The sequence below is a fragment of the Urocitellus parryii genome, chromosome 10 (assembly GCF_045843805.1).
Source record: "Urocitellus parryii isolate mUroPar1 chromosome 10, mUroPar1.hap1, whole genome shotgun sequence".
Classification (NCBI taxonomy): domain Eukaryota; kingdom Metazoa; phylum Chordata; class Mammalia; order Rodentia; family Sciuridae; genus Urocitellus; species Urocitellus parryii.
In genome coordinates this window covers 85,752,967-85,775,224 of record NC_135540.1, presented here as the reverse complement: position 1 = coordinate 85,775,224, position 22,258 = coordinate 85,752,967, and the positions used below count along the sequence as shown (strand labels likewise).

The 22,258-nt window shown below is 41.5% G+C and overlaps 1 protein-coding gene across 1 annotated transcript in view; it reads left to right on the top strand.

Moving 5' to 3' along the window:
* Shroom3 (shroom family member 3) overlaps positions 1-22,258 on the top strand; it is a 298,105-nt gene that overhangs the window by 230,186 nt on the left and 45,661 nt on the right. Inside the window, exon 3 of the mRNA XM_077803374.1 lies at positions 13,554-13,685. Coding sequence (XP_077659500.1) covers positions 13,554-13,685 — 132 coding nt within the window. The remainder of the gene's footprint in view (positions 1-13,553; positions 13,686-22,258) is intronic.

Genomic DNA, 22,258 nt, shown 5'->3' with positions numbered 1-22,258 from the left:
TTCAGCTCTACAGATGTCTGCCAAGCCCTTAGGTGATGCAGCTGTGGTAGAAGGTAGTTAAGGGTACCCTTGGAGCCATGTCTTTGCCACTTGGTGATCTTGAACAACCCATGCCTCATTTTCCTGTAAGACTGGTATGAAGATTAAATTTGTAAATACTTTGTAAATGACAAAGCTCAACACAGGTACCAACTGTAATATTTTTTAGATGGTGTTTTGAGAATGCCATGCCAAAGACACAGATTCCTTCCTGCCTTCCTTTCTCTTTACAGCGCTGGGGATCAAACCCAGGGCCTCACGCTTGCTAGGTAAGCTCTCTACCACTGAGCTACATCACCAGACAAGACATGGGTTTCATCTGGCCTGATTCTTGTATATGCTAAGTATTCTTTATTTAAGAGCTTGGGTCCAGAGGTGTTTCAGGATTTGGCATTTTTTAGATTTTGAAAAATTCACACAGACTTTCCCAGTTGAACATCTCTTATTCAGAAATCTGAAATGCTGCAAAATCTCAAACCTTTTGTGTCTTGTCAGCCTTCAAAAAGTCTTACATTTTGAAACACATCAGATTTCAGCTTAGGACGCTCAATCTACATACGTCAGTGGGTCCAGTAAATTGCAGGCAACTACTTTTCCACATACTGACTGCATTTTGATATCTCACCTTCCATATAAATGGTGGTTCCACAGAATTAAGGCAACAGCTGAGAGAAAGCTTGGGAGATGGAGAATCTGCTTCGGGTGATAGCAAAGTTTGGATACATTTAGGTTTGAGATTTGGAGACATTTAAATAGCATGGGATGTCTATTATCTACTCTTAAAAGCAGAACGAATCTTGGATATTGTGGACACAAATACAGTTGGCACAGGCTTTAAAAAAATGCATGTGAGCCCCTTTCTAAGAGCCGGTAATCCTCTTGGGCAAAGTAAGGATTAGGCTTCCCTCACAAACAAGGCGGCGGGTTCATTTTTGCTTAGATTCCTCAACTGATGCCAAATTTAGCAAGGGACCTATTTTCTCCCAATGAATGACAACCATCGTTTACATTTTTAATGTCCACCCCTCCTCTCTGGGCAGGTCTAGGGCTGGAGCAACTTATTGCAAGTAGATGGGAGAGAGAAAGCCTGGCTCCTGTGGACCACATTGGGCTCCCAGGGACCTTCGAGAGCCTGAGTCCCTCCATGTTGCCCACCTGCTTGAGAGGAGGTGTCTCACCCACAGCCTGAGGTGGGAAGTGCTCGAGCTGAGAAAAAAAAGGGTGTGTGTGTGTGTCCCAACTTTGTTTAAAAACAGCCATGAAGATACCCTAACCCTAACCCTAATACACTGACATGCATCCCAGCCTCATGCCTGAGACCCCTTCTGGTGAGCAGCAGCCTCTAGCCTGACTCCTCCAGGTTCATTCTGTCATCCATGACCTCAAGGAACTGTTTCTCAGTAGTCATTATGTCTTCTCTAAGGGGTCCAGGTAATGCCTCAAATTTCCTGTTATTTTCTGCCAAACAAAAATCAAAAAACCTTCCACTTTGCTTTGGACATTTGTAGTTGCCCTTTTTAAGGAACTCATCATTGTACCACCATCTTGTCACACTCCCATAGTGACTTTCCACATTCGTCTCTCTGTGTAAACCATGCTGATTGAATGTGGAGTAGTTTCCATCCTGTAGTGGTCACCATGTCATAAGGCCAATACTGCTTTGTCCCCATTATTATTATTATTTTTTTAGTTGTAGATGGACACAATACTTTTATTTTATTTATTTATTTTTGTGTGGTGCTGGGGATCGAATCTAGTGCCTCACACATGCTAGGCAAGTGCTTTGCCACTGAGCCACAGCCTCAGCCCAGCTCAGTAGTGAGGTTCTAAGGCTCAGAGTACAGAATCTGGCAGGACTCAGATTGGAACCCAGGTTATCTGATTCTAAATTCTTGTGTGTGTCTCCAACAAGATTGCAGGCCAGCAGCTGTCCTTTATTCCACAGAAAGTGCAGCCTGGAGCTCATCACATGTTGATAGGGGTCCTCAGAGATTGTTTTCTTGCTTAGGGTTTGTTATTTATGCCCCTCTCCCACCTTCATTCATAGACTATTCAGTACAAGGGACTCTCAGGCCCTCTATATCAACCTCTTCATTTTGCACATGAGAAAATAGCCCAGAACATTTGAGGAACTTGCCCATAGTGATAGGGAGGGCCTGGTGCAGACTTCTTGGCTTTGCTCCAGCACTATTTCTTTTTGTAATAGTGCACATATGAATGGCCGCTTTTGGTGTCTGTTTAACCACACTCTTTTTCCTAATGTTTTTTGGATTAAAAGAAGGATTACCAGATCTTTTTTTCCCTGTCGTTTTTTCCACCATGTTGCTATTTGTTCTGTCTTCTCTTTTCTCACCACCAGTAGAAGTTTCCAGAAGCTCTTTCCTAGAGCTCACTGATACTAACTGCGTGTTAGGAGAGGCATATCAGAGGTGTTGGGACATGTCCTATTTGGCCTGCACCTTACCGTCCCATAAGAGTCCTGTGATGCAGCCCTTGTGGTCGGGGTATTTGGTGGGTTGTATTTTCTACACCCATCCCCACCTGCCCTGGCAAACCAACAGCACACTGGTGTGGTCCAGGCAGCATATCAGCAATAGGACTCGGCTCTGGGAAGACAGCTGTCCTCATTCCGAAGGCACAGGAGAGACCATTGCAGGGAGCCCAGTAGGAAGCTGTCCTAATATCCACTGAGCATATTTTTATTCAACAAATATTTATTGGGCATCATCTCTGGGAAGATAACTAAACCAGGCCAAGGAAGAAAAGAAAACTCTAAATAAGATTAAGACTACTGCATAATGGTTAAGAGCATAGGCTTTGCCATCAGCCACATCCAGATTCAAATTCTCCAGCAGAACTTCCTCTGCTTCTCTGACTCTCCTTATCTGTCAAGTAAGGAGGTCAAAGCATAAAGGGACCTGCCTTGGAGATTAATTGTAAAGACTGTAAGAATCTGAGTAGGTAAGAGTTTAGCACACAGCCTGCCTGAGTACATTCCATAAGCTAATTGCAACTTGTGGGACTGCCACTTTGATACCTGTCCTCAATGAGGCAAATAACTGGGGAAGCAAGCATATATACAATATATACAGACAACATACGGGGAATGAAGGGAGTGGGTGTGCAGAGTGTGGACTGCACTGTCCTGGTCTTGTGGACTCTCTTTCCCCAGCACTTATGGTTTGTAGGTTTTGGATTTGTTTAGTTATTTTGCCTGTCTATCCTTTAATTTATACCTTCGCAGGAGGAGGGATTGCATCTATTTTGCCACCACTCAAAGTCTAGCGTCTAATTTGATGTGTGTTCCAAGGTTGGTGCTTAGTGACCGTTGACTGAGTAGATGATTGGGCTTGGTACAGAAGTGCCCGGCTCAGGCTCTCAGTGTGACACCTCTACTTCAGCATGCGCTGCATCATTTCAGCAGTGTGACCAGTGTGAGGAAGTTCTAAGGGCAGGGATGCAGTCTGGGTGTCCAGTAGGTATAAAGGAGACTTTCACTTTCTGTCCTCATTTCTGTAGATCCAGGGGTGGTTGGGCTTGGAAAGAGGAGTCCCATCTGAATTTCAGTAACTCTCTACTTCTTCTGAAGCTTTCCCTTTAAAAATAGTTTGTGATATTAAACGCTTGCCACCCTTGTCAAAAGACTTTTAGGGTTGTAGGTTCAAAGGCAGTATAAAATAGAGCACACAGAAATTGGAGTTAAGGACCCTGCTTTGCCAGTTGTATGATTTACAAATCCTGATTTCAAGCAAATAACTGTCTCTCTATGAAACTGTGACTGTGTCTGTCAATTGAGAGTCTATAATACCTGCTCTATGTGACCTTTAGGATTATTGAGGGCCAAATGGAATAATGTATGGGAAAATGCTTTACAAGCTATAATGCCTGATATTAAAGTGAGGAATTCTGATTCACTGGGGAGATTTGCTGTCTGGGAAAACTGCATGTTACCATTGGCTAATGGAGAGCCAGGGTAGGAGAAGGTGGCCAGGGTGATCCTCTCCCTGTAGTCACCCTGGTTTCCCAGAAACCCTGCTTCCTCCTCCACTAAGTGTTTTCTGTGGTTGCTGGAGCTTCCCAAGTAAACTCCTCTACCAGTGTGAGGTCTTCTTACTACCTGGGTTTGCTCTCAAGATAGGTGCACCCACCTTCATCTCCTAGAGAAGATTTTCCTTTAAAAATATGGAGAAAACTAGGAACAGTGGTACATGCCTATAATCCCAGAAACTCAGGAGGCTGAGGCAGGAGGATCTCAAGTTTGAGGCCTGCCTTAGCAATTTAGTGAGACCGTCAGCAACTTTGTGAACCCTGTCTCAAATAAATAAATAAATAAATAAATAAAGGGTAGGGGATGTGGCTCAATGATAAAGTGCCTCTGGATTCAATCCCCAGTACAAAAAAATAAAATAAAATATGGAGAAAATCACATTGGGCATGGTGGCACAAGCCTGGAATCCCAGTGACTCTGGAGGCTGAGACAGGGGGATCACAAGTTCAAGGCCAGCCTGGGCAACTTAGAAAGACCCTGTGTCAAAATCAACAAATGAAGAATACATAAATATAAGTCAGTGGTAAAGTACCCTGGGTTCAATACGCAGTACAAAGGAAGGAAGGAAGGGAGGGAGGGAAAAATTTGACTCTTAGACTCATTCTAGTCAGAAAAAATTAAGCTAATGTGTGTTTTCTGATAATTAAAATAACATATGTTAATTATAAATAAGTTGGAAGATCTAGAAAAAGTGAAGAAAAACATCACTTAATCCTATCACCTAGCTGAGTATATTTGGTATATTTGCTGGTGTTGGTTTCATGAACATCTTTTTGTCTTATGAATAGCAAAAGGGCGATGTGCAGCAAATAACAGGTATATGTAGTTGGCATGTGGCTAATGTCTAAGAGAAAAGTATTCAAAGCCCAGTGATCTTAATAGAATCTAAGGAGATGTACAGTAGAGAGGACATGACCTTCAGCCATCCATCTTCCTCGGACTTTTTACTTTTGCTTTTTGTTTTACTCTGTAAAATGGAGCTCATCACTACCTCACATGGTAAGATCAGCTCTGCTACTATTTTAAAAATATAGTATCTGGTACATACCATACACTATAATTTGTATTTAGAACATTCTCTATTGGTCCATATGTTAAATCTTAGTCCCCAGTTTATCCCTACTGAGAGATGGTGACATTTTAAGAGATGGAGCCTAGTGAGAAGTCTTCAGTGCATGGGGACTTGGCTTTGAAGAGGATAATGGGTCCCTGGCCCTTTCTTCTTTGTCTCTTTTGCTTCTTGGCCGTGAGGTTAGTGGTTTTATTCTGCCACAGGCTCCTACCACACTGTGCCACAATAGTCCCAAAGCGATAGGGCCAATCAACCATGGACTGAAATGTCTAACACACACGTACCCAGTAAACATGAGCTTCCGTTCAGTGAATGAGAAGTTAACGTGGGCTGGTGGTGGTATTCAGTGGTTAGTACACTTGTGTAGCATGCACAGGCCCTTTGATCCCGAAACAAGTTAACATTTATTGTCCTTCTAAGAACCAGACAGTATTCTAAGTTCTTTACACATATGAATTCATTCAAAAGTATACTTTGATGAGGGTACTATTGTTATCCTTATTTTGTAGGGGAGGAAACAGGCACAAGGTTAAGTGATCTGCCTAAGATTAGACACCTGCAAGGTGGTAGAGCCAGAATAGGAGCCCAAGCAGCTGGCTGAAGAATCCATGTCATCCATATACATTTCATTATCGTGTATTCAAGCTCTAGGGGCTACAAACCCTAGCAAACGTGTCATGAGTTGATAAGCTCTTGAGTGGGGGCCCTTGATTTTCTAATCCGTTTGCCCTGGAATAGCTATATCGAAGCACTCAGTGGCTGGAGGGATTGAAGTCAAAAGTAAACCTGACGCAGATGAATATTTGTTGGGTAAGTTAAAAAATTGGGCTAGTCATTCGGCTTTTTTCCCTATCCACCTTTTCCTGTTTTTATGCAAGGTTGACATGGAGGTCATTGGCTGAGATTTAGAGATAGCTAAGCTTATGGTTTCAGAATCAGAAACAGGCTGAGTGCCAAGTGGTAGAAGTGGTAGAAATGGTACACACGGATCCGTTTGAGAAGTTTCAGGGGAAATCAAGTGAGAAGCAGCAGCCAGGGCAGGTGCAAGTGGACACAGTTCTGAGACATAAAAGCACATCTGTGCATGGCTGAAGGGCTCTGTTTGGCCCTCTTGTGATGAATCAGGCCCGAGGTGGGTAAGCAAAAAAGACAGAAGAGGTCTTCAAATACAAGTGACCTTTCTATGATTAAAACACTAGGTAGAAGACAGGCCCGAGGGCCTGCAGAGTGAGCTTCCTTGATTGTAAGGAATGATTAGAAAAGCAAAAAAGGAAAGTAATGAAGGGACAATGAACCAGAAGGTTAAGTCTCAAATATATAGCTAGCAAAAGGTCAGTAAAGAGAACAAGGGGGCCTTTAGAGAAAGGGCAATTCATGAGAATGTTTGTGAGACCTGTGCTAAAATGATCAGTCATTCGAAAATGAAGAGCAGCTATGTTTGTCTGAGAACAGAAATCTGTACTCAAGGGTATCGCTTCTTAAAATCTTCCTCCAGACACTGAATAAGTCTAGCACCCAGATCTTGTCCATCTTCCGGAACTTCTAGGGGAAAAGTACAGGGCAACCTATGACAGTGACTTGCTGCCCAAGGGAAAGTGGGTGGATGATAGAATGGAGAGACAATAATAAGGGCAGCTTTGGGCATGAAGGAGATGGAGCAGAATAAAAAGAAAACTAGACACATGGAAAACCAAGAATCTGGTTTTTAATAAGGCAAATTATCATGAGAACAAGTCTACACATAGACCCAGCCTAAATCCAAAGGAATTTCTCCAAAGGGCTCTGAGGACAAATTAGCCCTGCGTAAAGGTACACTGCCTGCTTAATCACAAAAATCCATCCCATTCTTCCAAACATAAATAAGGCAACAAAACTTTGGTGAGCCTTGCCAGCTGCTTGTTGAAAGGCTTGGCCTCCATCCTCCAGTCCTGATCTTCTCCATCCCAAGGAAGGCTGCCACCAATGAGATGGATCAGAAGTTAGGGCTGGATTTTATTTTCACAAAGAAATTAACATGTGGCTTCTTATAAAGTGACTAGAAAAGAAAAGTTTAAGAGTCTGGAGGTTCATTTTGGATCATTACACAAATATTCCCTTTTCAATCTCCTATGCCTTAGTGAAGAAACATGTATTGTGTGCCACTTGAGCCACTTGACTCTGGATGGTGGATTAAAAAAGAGCTTAGAAATTTCAGCCAGATGTGGACCGTGACCTGGCTGAGCTTACTTTCTTGATGATGTAGACAGCATACAAGTGAACAATTCCTGGCAGTGATAAGTGTAATGAAGGGAGAGATCAGGTGCTGGAAGGAGAATCTTTGCATCAGATTAAGGAGGCCTCGGAGGAGCTGTTTTACTTGGGACCAGACAGCTAAGCAGTAACCAGCCTAGTTATGAATTGGAAGAAAATGTTCCACGTAGAGAGAAAAGCATGTGTGAAAGCAGAGAGCTTGGTGGGTTTGGGGAACTTCTAGGGATGCTGGTGAGGTTAGGGCATGGGGAGAGGAAGAAGTTGAAGGATGGACAGGACCAGCCCACTCTAGGCCTCGCAGGCCAAGATAGGAAACTTGGGTTTTATCCAAAGTACAGAAGGAAGCTATAGGATTTAATTAGAGAAGACACCATCCATTTATGTTCTTAACGGGTTGTACTAGCTGTAGGGTACTAAAATAGAAACGGGAGGCCAGCAAGGAGGCTGTTTCCTGCTGGATAAAACACAACAGAGAGGAAGAAGTGGCTGATCCCAACAGATCAGAGGACAAAATAAAAAATTTAAACTCAACAGAAACCAGCAACTAAAGGGTTCTAGAGAGACCAGTCCAATAGGTCAGCTTCTTACACTTTTACTCCAGCTTCTCCTGTCCTTTCCTAATTTTTATAGTGTTCAAATGAGCCATAGGAACAGGGTGATTTGGAACTTCATCGTCTTTTATTAGCTGAAACTCAGTTCAGAAAGCAGTTAATGGATTCCATTAAAATACCACATAGTGGATTGGGGATATGGCTCAGTTGGTAGAGTGCTTGCCTTACATGCACAAGGCCTGGGTTCAATCCCCATCACCACACACACACACACACACACACACACACACACAAATACAAAGCAAAACAATACCACCTAGTAAGGCAATCAGTGTATATTCAGGAGTTATGAATATTGGGGGGCAGGATGTACTTATTATCAGAAATGGAAATATGAAGGTGGTTGACCTGAATTTCTTGTTTCTTAATTATCTGGGGGAAAGAAAGATGATGCAATGGATCCTTGTGGTTGCAGATCACAATGATTTTTTTTTTAAGCCCTACTAACCCTCCTGAGGGCAGCGTAGGTTCCTAGTTCATCCCACATAATTGTGATACCATGGTATTGAGACAGGAGACCACAAGAGACAGCATAAAATAGCCCTAAGAAAATTCTCATTTGTTTTACCAATAGGTTGTAGATTGTTGGTGAAATATTTGTCCCATCATCCCAGATGTGGGACACTTATAAAAACTTAAATCAAGCAAGACATATACCACTTATGGATAACTTTGAAATAATTACTACGATGTACTTAAGAGCAAATCATTTGTTTTAAAGAAAAGACAGTTTGCAAAAAAAATGTTTTTAGTCTTTTATAATTCTCATTAAAAGATTATCTAGCAAATTAAAAAAAAAAAGAATTGAAAGCTTGGGACCTGGTGGGTTAAAAGGAGATATGAAGGAAGAAAGATCACAGATCTGTAGAGCATTTAATGGTACTTCATTCATTCAACAAATATTGTCTGAGCCACTCTCTTGGCCAGGCACCACACTAGCGTACCTGTCTTTGTTGAGGAGGGGAAGAGGGACCTGCAAGCAGAGAAGTAGAAGACAGTGTAAATTGCACTTTGGTTGTGAGCACCTTGCAGCGAGGCAGGTGAGGTGGCTGCTTAGTCGGTGAAAGGCTCTACAGAGGAAATGATATCCCAGCTGAAACCTGAGGGGGAGTGTGGCTGGCCAGGGAAGGGCAGCATCTTCAGTGACCTGGAAGTGGCCCAGCAGCGCTGGAGACCTTATGTTTTATTCCAGCAGTTTTTATTAGAAGTGATTTTATTGATTCTAAGGCTTCTATAGGGTATATTTTAAAGCTCATTTGGTAGTATGTTTAGTGAATGGCTCCATCACCACCAGATCTGGGTTAGTGATTAATTCTAAGGCCTACAGAATTTATGGGATAAACTGAAATTTTTGAAACTGCTAACCTGAAAGAAGAGGAGTGGTTTTCAGTGTTTGAAGTCCCAGGTGTGATTTCATGTGTCCTTTAAGCCAAGATACAAAACCTGTATATCTCAGTTTATCCACCATTCAGCTGGGCGCGGTGGTGCAGACCTGTAACTGTAGCAATTCAGGAGGCTAAGGCAGGAGGATCACAAGTTTGAGGCCAGCCTTAGCAAGTTAGTGAGACCTTGTCTCAAAATAAAAAATAAAAAGGAATGTGTGGGAGGGAAAGGGAGAGAAAAGGGAAATTGCATGGAAATGGAAGGAGACCCTCGTTGAAATACAAAATTACATATAAGAGGTTGTGAGGGGAATGGGAAAAAAATAAGGAGAGAAATGAATTACAGTAGATGGGGTAGAGAGAGAAGATGGGAGGGGAGGGGAGGGGGGATAGTAGAGGATAGGAAAGGTAGCAGAATACAACAGTCACTAATATGGCATTATGTAAAAATGTGGATGTGCAACCGATGTGATTCTGCAATCTTTGTAATGTTTTGAATAACCAATAAAAAATGAATTAAAATAAATTAAAAAAAAGGAATGGGGATATAGCTCAGTGGTAGGTAAAGCACCTGGACTTCAATCCCTAGTATTACCCATACCCCAACCTCATTCATTCTCTCCTTCTTAAAGAAGTTCTAGGACTCTTGGGAGGGCACACATATCCATTTGTGAGGAAGATGGGGAACAGTCTGCCTGAGGCACCATTGGGATACCATTTCTTGATGAGATCAACACCCTGCAGACTGTCATTTCCAGCCTGTGCTGAGGCAGGGCGTTAACATAGCAACCTTCAGTGGGTGGGGAATTGGAGTTTCATATGCTGATGGATGTTCCTGTATAGATAAGGCAGGAGGAGAGAAGGACACAGTGAATGCAAGACCATCTCCTGTCCCAATTCACTACAGGATTTCTTTTCACTAGAACATATGAATTTAAACATGTTTATTTGTCATCCAGATTATTCCAGAAGAGTTTAAGGTAGAATAAATGTGCTCTGGGTACTGGTGATTCTTCCAGTTCTCTCTCCAGCCTCATGCTTCTTTTGTGAGATGCATCTTCCAGGTAGCATACCCTGATTCTTGGTCCTCTGTCTGGCTTTAGAACCAGCCTATCTCAGGCCTGATAATGAGGGAGGCTGCTCTGACTTAGCCTGGGGGTTGCAGTCAAGTGATTCCATGAGTCTCACCCCCCCACCCCAGGTGCCCACCTGAGCTGGTCCTCTGTAGTCAATAGCCATAGCACACTATGACTTTGGGATTGGGAGGCACTGCTGGGGGTGGAGATAAATCATGTGTTGAAAATCCTTTAAAAGATGGGACAATTTTGTGTTCTTCTTGCTCTCATCCCTTACCCATGTGTCTGCTCTTTCTGCCAGACCCTCACTGTGACAGCCAGAACCCCTAGACCTCTGTCTGTGGGTGCATCCCTGGAAGGTGAAGTGGGAGGCTTAAGCTATTATGCAGAAAGGACAGAGTCAACAATTGTGGTTTAGACAAAAAATGAGGAAGTTATCAAGTACCACAAAGGCCCTGTGATAGCTCATACTAGGCCCTGATTGTTTTCTCCCAATAAAGGGCATTAGACTTGGAAAGGAAAACCCTTCACCTTGCTGGCAAGGGTTGGTCCTTAGAGTACACCGTTTACGTTCTTATGTTCTTTACATTCAGACATTATGGGTGGTGAGAGATCTTTGAATTTACTTTCTCCCTCAATTTAAGCCAAGTGGCTATTGGGATTGGTACCTGGGTGGATTGTGTGAGAATTCCTGGTTGAGGACTACAAAACAAATTCTGCAAAAGGTATTGTTGGCTAAAGCACTTCTATTCTTCCTGGAATAAATTAGGGATTTTTAGATAAACCATTTTACATAACATCTTAGTTAAACAGAGCTCTAAAATGAAGATACCATGGTAAGACAATAATGAAAAAAGTTTATTAAGCACAGACCATGTGTGGGCAGTATGCTAGAGAGTTAAAATATATTATCTAGAATTTATAGCAAGACAGGTGTAGTAATAATGGCTAATTTACTGAGGGCTTCATGTGTCAGGCTGTGCCGTAAATGTTTGATGGGATTATTTGTTTCTCAACAACCCTATGAAAGAAGATATTCCTTTGTACCCATGTCATAGATAAAAGATCCAAAGCATAGAGAGGACAGAATCATAGAGCTAGACAAACTCAAGAGCCAAGCCTCCAATCATTGTGCACACAGCCTCTTATTTTTTATGTTACTACAGATGAGGAGCCTGAGGCTCTGAGTTTACTGGCCCAATGTAATTTAGGTCATAAGTGACATAATCTTAACCAAGTCTTCAGATTTTAAGCCTAGAATTATATTGACTATGTTAAAGCCAAGAATCCTAAACTTGATGAGAAAATAAAGCACAAAAACAGGTGTAGCACTCACAACTAAGTGTATAAGTCAGTTTTACATTGCTATAATGAAATACCCAAGGTAGGCTAACATTATAAAGAAAAGAGTGATTTAGTACACAGTTCTGGGCCCAAACTAAGATAAGGCAAGCCCATTGATGTGCCCTCTTCTAAGGGTCTTCTTTCTTGTATCATATCCTGGTGGATTATATCATGGCAAGAATGCATGTGAAAGCAAGAGTTAACATAAAACATAAAACAGGAAGTTGGAGAACTTTTCAGGGGTCAGGCATGTTCTTATAACAACTCATTTTCTGGAGAACTACCTAAGTCCCTTCCAGGTACTGGCCTCTGGATGACCTAATAACCTCCCACTAGGCCCCACCTCCTCAAGGTCCTCCCACCATGCTGAGCACCACCCCTGCAACCCATGAGACCTTGGGGGGTTCACTCAAACCACAGCACTAAGGTAAAGAGGCAAACTTTAGCTTAGAATTGGAAACTTCTTGTTGACCTCCTAGTCATCATCTCCATGCCCTAAAATAAAAAGAGATCCTTTTTATTTGCTTTAGGATTTAAGAAAGAGAGCTCTTTGACTTCCATTCTGTGTTCCAGGAAATATGAGGCCAGATGGACAGGGCTTATTCTTAACAGCTGTTCCCTAATCCCTTCCCCTCTCAGCCAAGGCACATGCAGAGGAGGAGCAGCCTCACCAGTTGGATCTCGGAGGCTTAGAAAAATCCTTGAAGACATAAATGGAAAACACACCACTGTACTCAGCAAACTGAGATGATGACAAAACCCACTTCAAAGGCTGAGGCAGGGGACAGTCTGATAAAGAGGAGGCATCAAGAGTGTTTGGAAAATCAGGACCCGAGGCCATCCTGAGGAGCAGTACGCCTGTTCCCATGGCGGAACACATTGGCGATGTGGGGCTTAAAATTTTTCTCCGACTCCCTGGGAGTGTGGAGGAAAGGACTTATGGGAATGGTGTTAGGCACTGGGGGTGGGAGGGTGGATTCAAATAGTCACACAAAAGCCTTGCCTCCGAGCACAGTGGAATCTAAACAATCTGAAATAGTTCAAGCTCAAGAATTGGCATGTGCTTCTGAGCTGCCACCCACTGAATAAAGCAAAGGCTGTTACACTTGGAGATCGCCCTCCTTAAAGTGAAATTGAGGCAGCAGTCTCTTGGTTTCAGGGGCCCACTTTGTTTGACCGTGTGCTTCAGTGAGTCCAAGGTGTTTTTTTTTCTTCTTGGACTTGGATTAAACCCAAGGGCACTTTACCACTGAACTTCACACACCCTCAGTTCCTTTTATTTTGTATTTCGAGACAGAGTCTCACTAAGTTGTCCAGTGGAGACTCAAATTTGTGATTCTCCTGCTTCGGTCTTCTTGAGTTGCTGGGATTTTTGGAACGTACTGGGTCTAAGTTTTCACTCACTTATCAACATTGAATTATAGGACAGTTTATCTTCATAACAGTCAATGTATCTTTCTTCTCCCTGGCTTAGAAGATCTGCTCTCTAAAATGGGAAATATACTTTATTGTGCTATAGAAACATAGACAGGAGAGACAGAAGACCTTCTGTTGTGGATTTGCCTTTTTGGGGGCAGAGAATTATTAGATGCCAGCTTGGAACAGCACTCAGCTGTGTTGCCCAGCTCTGGCTCCAGGGTCCATTTTAATGCATTTATATTGGTAGGTTAATTTGTGCTTCTGCCCATGAACACCATCATGCTCAGCTTCTTATTCTCTTATTTTTGACAGAGATGTGTGTGCAGACTCAGGCCATGCAGATCCTGGTGCCTCTAACTCCTCCAGCCCAGAGCACCTCACCTCTGGCCTCCAGCACAGGAAAGCATTGTGGCCAGGAGGGGTTAAACTTCGGCTGAAGCACAGGTAAGAGGCTCAGAGGTCGGTGTTGAACACTGGAGAAATAAGACTCAACTGCTAAAAGAGGAAATTGGGGGCAAGGATGGTAAAGATGTAGGCTGGTGATTTAAAACTTCTCTTATCTCTGAGGAACATCCCAAAGTTGCAGCTGAACAAAGACTTGTGGCTATTTACCTGTGAATCAGATTGTGAAAATGGTGAACCTCAGTGCTTCCTGTGTGCGGGGGCTTTGCATGGACTGTTTCACTGAGCTGGGCCTGTGGGGCTTGCACTGGTAGAAGAGCTGTCCACTAGGAGGCAGTGGATCAAATTCAGGCAGTTTGACTGAGTTCACTCTCACTATCCTCTGGCTTCAGTATGGATATAGCGGAGCCTATTTCATAGAACAGCCGTGGAATTCAGTGGGATAAGATATTCAGAGCACTTAGCACAAAGTCCACTCGTAAATGAGAAAGTCCACTCGAAAATTAGAAATATTAGGTGATGATTTAGTGCTGCTGTGGTATATTCCATCATTAAAACAAAATATCTGAGATAATTAACTTATTTAAAAAAAAAAATTAACCTTGGCTGGCAGTTTGGGAGGTTCTAATTGGAAATCAGGTGGATCCATTGCTTTTAGGCCTCGGGTGGAGATGCCAGATTGCATAAGAAGGGAGCAAATGGTAGAGCAAACTACTCACTTGGTGGCCAGGAAGCCAAGTGGAATTGCATGAGACTAGGGTCCCATGATCCCCTTAGAGGGCACACCCTGCAGTGACGTAAGGACCTCCCTCTAAAGGTTCCACCACCTCCCAGTAGCATTACCCCAGGGACCAAGCTTTTAACACATGGACCTTAGGGGCACATTCAGACATCCAAATGATAGCATGAGGTCATCATTACCAGTATAATTCTCATTGTCACAGAAGTGAGTGCCAGCTTGAAAGACAGTATAATACAGGGAATAAGATGGAACTGACATGGAATAAGATGGAACTTACAATTTCTCTATCTAGAATTCAAATCCCATTTCTCCCACTTACTGTGTAACCACAGGCACATTATTTAAGCGTTCTCTGTTTCCACTCTGTAGGAGAGTTTAACAACTGATCTACCTCCTAGGGTTGCCAAAAGGATTAAAATGCTGATACACCTAGAACACTTAAGACGGGCATGTCATAATGGTTATCATTGTTATCAGTAATCCTCATTTCAATTAGGAGAGTTATTGCATATAGACATGGTGACTTGCATTATCAACAAGTAAACAGTATAAAATTAGATGTATGCCAATCCAAACTTGCATATTTGGACTGTATGTTTAGAATTTGCAAACATACATTGAAGTACTTGTTATATTTTATATAATGAAGCCCTGTATCTGGCGTTTACATTAAGTTTCTTTATAATATTTCACTCAAAGAAAAAAAAAATTCAGAGGTGTTTTCAACATGCGATTGGTCTCCAGAAACTAGCTATCTGGTGGACCAAGAGTTAGGCCAGTAATGGGATGAGACTCACAGGGAGAGCCAGCTGGCAGGTTTCTCCTGGGGACAACCTGAAGAAGCAGAAGCTCCAAGGTTTAGTCTCCTAGCATCTTCAAAGGGCAGAGAATCAAACCTCTTCCTCAGTAGTTCAGTCCACTGAACTGTGTGGGTTAATCTAGAGTCAGTGCCAAAGTATTCAAGGTCAGAAAGTTGTAGTAGGAAGTTATTCCTCTAACTCTGGTTCTAATCAAGACCCTGAACCAAACCAGGGGTAATGGCACAAGGGATGAGATAGATTTGAGAAAAAAAAAAAAAAAAAAAACAAGAGGCAGAATCAATAGTAGATGAAAATAGGGGAAAGAGAAATGTACTTAAAGAGTGAGTGCCTGGTTTCTGCTGTGGGGCACTTGGGTTATTTGTAGGGCCATTAGCCAAGACTGGGGAGGCAGAAGGGCAGAGACTGCCTGAATGTTAATAGCACGAATCACACAGACCTATGTGCTTGAAACAGTTAAAATATTCAAAATTGAATGAAACACATGAACTGAAATATGAATCTGTTTGGTATTCTTAACACACACACACACACACACACACACACACACACACACACAATGTCTTTAAAATCATCAGCATGCTCAAAGCTGGGTAACAGTGCCTTCTGTATAAAAGAAGAACATGGTGCAGATGGACAAGCATTTCCCCTTTTAAAAAGCCCTGAGTTAAATGCTGCATCCATCACTTCTGCTCAGATTCTGGAGGCTCGGATTTTATTCTGTTTATATCCTGGGAATTTTTATGTGTTTCATCTCCACAACTGCTGGTGAATTGTAAGCTATTATAATAGTCCACTCTGTAACTTTCCTATCCTGCAGGGGCTGCAACCCAAGTATTGATATTATTGGTGGTAGGTATTACTGCCGTGTTCTAAAAATGATTCTGTACTTCCTTCATTCCTTCTGCATTTATTAATTGAAATTCTTCTGTAAGGAAGAACTGTCCCTTCTCTCTCATTATATTTATTCAACTATAAATGTGTGACTGAACTTGGAAATTGGAAATGTTCTCATCCAGTTACATTTAGACTGTAAATTCTGTTTGCTTTCTTTTTTACTTTTTATTTTGAAATCATTTTAGATTCACAGCAAAGCTGTAAAAAAAATAGTGTAGAGATTTCCTGGCACCTACCACTCAGCTTTCCCTAATGTTAACATCTTTTATAAAGTTAGTATAAATGCCCAAACTAAGAAGTAAGCATTGGTCATTGGTAATACTACAGGCCTTAGGGCTTCAGAAATTACAGACTTTATTTAAACTTGACCATTGTTTGCCATGAATGTCCTTTTTATTTTAGGATTGTACATTGCATTTGTCATGTTTCCTTAGTCTCCTTGGATCTGTGCTATTTCCTCAGTCTTTCTGTGGTTTTTATGACATTGCTATTTTTTCAAAAAGAGAACTGGCCAGTTATTTTGGAGAATGCCTTCAGTTGGGAGGCATCTGATGTTTTTTCACAGTGAGACGAGACATTTGGGGCAGGGCTACCACAGAGGTGATGTTGTGTCGTAGAGTAGCACACCAGGGGTCACGTGATGGTCATGCTTCATTACTGCTGATGCCGACCTCGATCATTTGGTTATGGTGAAGTCTGCCACGTTTCTCCACTCTGAGGCTGCTGTTTATTCCTTTGCAGTTAATAAGTGTATGGGAGAGATCATTTTGAGATTATCTAAATGGTTGTTGCCCCTCAAACTTTCTCTGCTAATTTTAGCATCTGTTGGTATTGTCGATGGTAACTATTAACGTCATATTCTAAAAATGGTCCTGTACTTCCTTCATTCCTTCTACATTAATTAATTGGAATTCTTCTGTAAGGAAGAGCTGTTCCTTCTGTCTCATTAATATATTTATTCAACCACTAATTGATATCAGTAAAGACTCCATATTTATTTATTTATTTATTTGGTACCAGGGATTGAACTCGGGGGCACACCACCACTGAGCTACATCCCCAGCCCTATTTTGTATTTTAGAGATAAAGTCTCACTGAGTTGTTTGGCATCTTGCTTTTTGCTGAGGCTGGCTTTGAACTCGCAATCCTTCCTCCTCAGCCTCCTGAGCCCCTGGGATTACAGGCGTGCGCCATGCCGCCCAGCTCCATATTTTATTTTATCCCCTGGGTCATGATCTAATACTACTGTTATTTATTTTGTTGCTCAGATGGTTCCAGTTTGGGCCACTTGGAGCTCTTTCAGGATGGCTCTGTTCTAACTTGTTTTGAAACATGGATAGGGATGAAGTGCTGATTTCCTGTTCCTACCTGTGAGCACCTGTGTGTTGCTGTCATAGCTATCTGACAAGGGCTGGGGCGAAAGGTTCAAGTGGACACGACCCGGAGGCTGAGACACTGATCCTGGGGCTGGGAACTGCTGGGATTTCCTAAGGAACCAGATCCAGGCCCCATGGGCCACTCACAGAGCTCCTTCTCTATTTATAAAATAGCCAGAAAGTGGGCTGGGAATGTGGCTCAGGTGGTAGCGCGCTCGCCTGGCATGCATGCGACCTGGGTTCGATCCTCAGCACCACATACCAACGAAGATGTTGTGTCCGCCGAGAACTAAAAAATAAATAAATATTAAAAAAAAAAATAGCCAGAAAGTATTTTCTCACTTGTTTATAAAAACAAGGAAAGAGCAAAAGGGCGAAGATCCCTCTTCCCAGGTGTATTCAGGGGCCAGCCAAACACCCAAGTCGTGTGGTTTAGTATTCTCGAAGATCCAACCCTGTCTTGCCTTTCCTACTTAGATCCCTGAATCCTCTCTTATGAGATAAATTCTCTCTTTTTCTTATTATCGATAAGAATTCTATGATCTAACTTATCATGGTAGAATCTTCTCCCTAAAATTCAAGCCTCAGGTTAGGGTAGTTCAGTGAATGGGTTAAGGAGACAAAAATGTTCTGGCTTTCTCCTTGAGATGTCCAAGCCAGTGGTTTACTCCAGAAACCTTTTATTCCTTCCTCACCTTCTATCACAGTTAACACCACCCTTAAAATAACCAGGCAGTTTGTTATTAAGCAAAATGACCATGTAGTCTATTATTAAGCAAAATAACTATGTGGTCTGTTATTAAGCATTTACCCATACATGGTGATAGATTACATGCTCTGTAAAGAAAATCAAGGTGAATGAATGGAATGGATGATAGAAGCTCAGAGTTGGCCCCTCTAATTCCCTCTTAGTTGAGCAGCAAGGTACTTTGTATTCCCTTGTTCAGTAATTCTGTCCCCAGCTGCTTGCTTAGTGTTCACAGGAAAGCGTGCCTTAGGAAGCCTGGGTAAGATATTACAGGACTACTGCTTCAACACCCTCAAACAGTTGGAAGTTTGAGGCAGTTAGCACACACTTTGGCAAACAGTGGCATTTTTACATGTGGATAAAGGCATGGGGTCTTTTTTGAAGAAGATCCTTAAGACGACCCTGATTTCAGTTTGATGCATCTTATCAACCAGTAATTTTCTTTGATTCCCTCCCCCTCCTGCCCACAAACTAGAAATATGGCATTTCTAAGCCTTGTGCTGATTTCCAAGAGGCTGGTTCTCAGGGTGACTTACTAAGGGCCACCCTCTCTTTTTCCTTTCATAAAGCAGGGATTGAATTTTAGTTGGCCCATTCACAGAGGTGACTTGAAATGAGAGTCCCTCCCACTTACACTGAGCTGGTGAGGTCAGGGCAGTTCAGGCCGGCCAACTGCAAGTACAGGGAATTGTTGGGAAGCTTTACCACCCAGAGCAGAGAGCAGTAGCTGGGTGAAATGACTTTTTATCTTACTCCCGAATATGACATCAGATTGCCCAGGGGGTTGCTGTCTAAGATGTTTCTATTTGCCACAAGGTAAGTCCAGACTGTTAGAGTGAGATTCAGAATCTTTGAGCTCAGGATTCTTAAGTACTGAGCCTTTAACAGGCACCTTTTCAATGCTGTAGTATACCTGTTTACTAAGAAAAATAATCAACTACATGTTAAATTGAATCCTATTTCCCTAAATTGTCGTGAAACTGTTCATTGAGAATCTCCCATGAGTCAGTGTGCTAGCAATTCCTCCGTTTTGAATTACAGACTGAGTTTACAGTCATGTCTCTCCTGTATGTAAATACAGTCACTCTGTTGCTTGAGATGTAATTATCTATAGTGGCTTTTTATCTCATTCAGATTAGCAAATGCTTTGTGTTATAACTTCATGGTTTTGGTTCCTCATTTCCTGGGGGAACTTCAGAGTAACTTTGTTTCTTACAGGAAAGGTTATATACCCATGGACTAGAAGCCAAGTTTCTCTCTGTTCTCATTGCCAACATTTGTATAAAAAAAAAGGAAGTTTTTTATTTTTATTTTTTCATTTACCCTCACTAATCTTTCTCTGACGCTCTTCCTTGTTTTTTATGTAGACCTGTATCATTTTCCATGTCTCTAAAAAACTGTTAACGTTTGTTTCTAGACAGGTCTACTAGCAACAAATTCATCAACTTTTGTTTGTCTGACTAAGTCTTTATTTCTCCTTCACTCTCGAGGGTAATTTCACAAGGTACAGAAATCTAGGTTGGTTAGTTTTTTTTTTTCCCCCTCAACATTTTAAATATTTCACAACACTTTTCTTGCTTGCGTGGTTTCAGAGAAGTTAGATGTAATTCTTATCTTTGCTCCTCCACAGGTAAACTGTTTTGTCCTCTGGCTTTTTTTTTTTTTTTTTGGTTCTAGAATGGAACCCAGGATGTTCTACGGTGAGTTACGAGTTACATCCCTAGCCCTTTTGATTTTTTGAGACAAGGTCTCATTCAGTAGTGGCAGGCTGGCTCTGAACTTGTGATCCTACTGCCTCAGCCTTGTGAGTTGCTGGGGTTACAGGCCCACACTTCTGTGCCTAGAAAGGCTTTTTTCTTTATCTATGATTTTTATATATAATATATAATTATTATTATTATTTTTATGGTTTTTCTGACATTTATCCTTCTGGATATTTTTTAAACTTCCTGGATCTATGGTTTGATGTCTGATGTACATTTGGGGGAAATAGTCATTATTTCAAATTCTTTGGTTCTTTTTTCCCTTTCTTCTCCATTTGGTTTTCCTATAATGTATATATCACATCCTTGGTAGTTGTCTTATGATCCTTGGATATTGTGAGGGGTTTTCCCTAGTATTTTTCTCTTTGCTTTTCAGTTTTGGAGGTTTCTATTAAAATATCTTCAAGCTCAGAGATTCTTTTCTCAGCCGTGTTCAGCATGAACTGTGGGGACAAGGTACATGGAAATCTCTGTCTTCTGCTTAGATTTGCTATGAACCTAAAACTGCTCTAAAAATAAAGTCCATTAAAAAAATGAAAGAAAATAAAAGAAACCTGTGGTTATATTCCCAATTTCAAAGGGAAGTTTGCCTTCTCATTCAACTTTGAGGTTATAGTCATATATGAAAGGAAATACTGACAGATGGCCAATTGTACATTATGTAACTCTGACATAGTTGAAGGTTTGACTACTTTATTATCTTTCCCCTTATTTATATGAATTCTACTTTTATCCTTTATAATTTTTTTTTTTTTTTTTTTGGTACCAGATATTGAACCCAGGGGTGTTCAAACACTGAGTCACATCCCCAGGCCTTTTTTTTTTTTTTTTTTTTTTTTTTTTTGTATTTTATTTAGAGACAGAGTCTTGCTGAGTTGCTTAGGGCCTCACTAAAATGCTGATTGTCCTGCCTCAGCCTCCCAGGTTGCTGGGATTATAGGCATGCACCACCCTGCCCAGCTCCTTTATAATCTTGATTTGAAATCTTTGTCAGGTTTATACTTAATGTCTATGCTTGTTTCTAGGGATGTTTTTACCTGAAAGAATATGATAAGGAAAAGAACAAGTAGATGCAATATACAGAATAATGTTGTAAATGTCTAACTGATTTGAGTATTTCTTTTATCACTATAGGCAGTCATTTTATTATTATTATGCACATAAATGGTAAGAAATAAACTATGAACTGCTTATATTATAAAGCAGTTTTATATATAGAAAGGTTACAGGGCTGGTTTTTCAAGTTTTGTTTGGCATTCTTGCATCTGAAAGCAAATGAGAGAGATCATTCTTTTGAATTTTATTATACTCACTAAGTGTCAGGTTCTGTGTTAGCAGTAATGGTGGCTAAACCCATCCCTGTTGAAAAAAAAAATTTACTATGGAAATACTGATAGGTAGGAATGGAGCAGCTAGAAGGGGTGTTCTAGAAGTTTTCTGTGTTTTTAATTGCTCTGTCTTAAATCCTTCTCTGTTCTTTTTAATCAGGTTCCAATGTTTGGAAACTGTATTTTAATGGCCAGTTGCTTTTCTAGTATGATTTTAAAACAACGGATTCTTCTTTTCACTGCTGCTTAAGGTTTTTAACTAAAATTAGTGCTTTCCACCCTTTGTTTTCTTATCTCTTTAATTCCTTATTTGTGACTGTTTCCTTAAAACAAGGAGGAAGAAAGACAGTGCTATAGAGAAGAGAAAAACAAAATACCATGCATCAGATTAACTCTGAAGTCTCTTTAGTGGAGATGTTGGGGGTGTTTTGTTTGTGTGTGTGTGAGTGGTATTTAGAGGAGCCATCCAGAGATAAGACTTCTGCCTCAAGCACACTCAGCATACAACCTTCTCTTCATGGGATTCAACAAAGGCTGTTTAAGGTATTCTTTGGCATTATGTAAAGTTAATTATGCTTGATTTTGAAACATCATAATTGTCATATGAACTCTTTTGACCCTCAAAGGATGATGGCTGTGGTTTCTATGGTGAGGTTCTAGCAGTGGTGACAGAGCAGCCTGCCCGGCCTGCAGTCCCCTGGGTGCAGGGCGAGAAGCCTATCCTTTTTACAGGGCTCTGCTGAACTCTTCCTAGTTTGTCTGTCAACAGCAGTCCTCTGGAAAGACCTCAGGCGTCCCCCCACAAGCAGTAGTGATTTAGGGACCCAAGTTCTTCCAAGTTCTCTATCTTCTTCATCTGAGCCTCCCTGAGAACTATATGGATCTGTTTGTAGGTATCTCCATGTGTCTATGTGTGGAAGATAACCAACCGGTATGGAAGTGA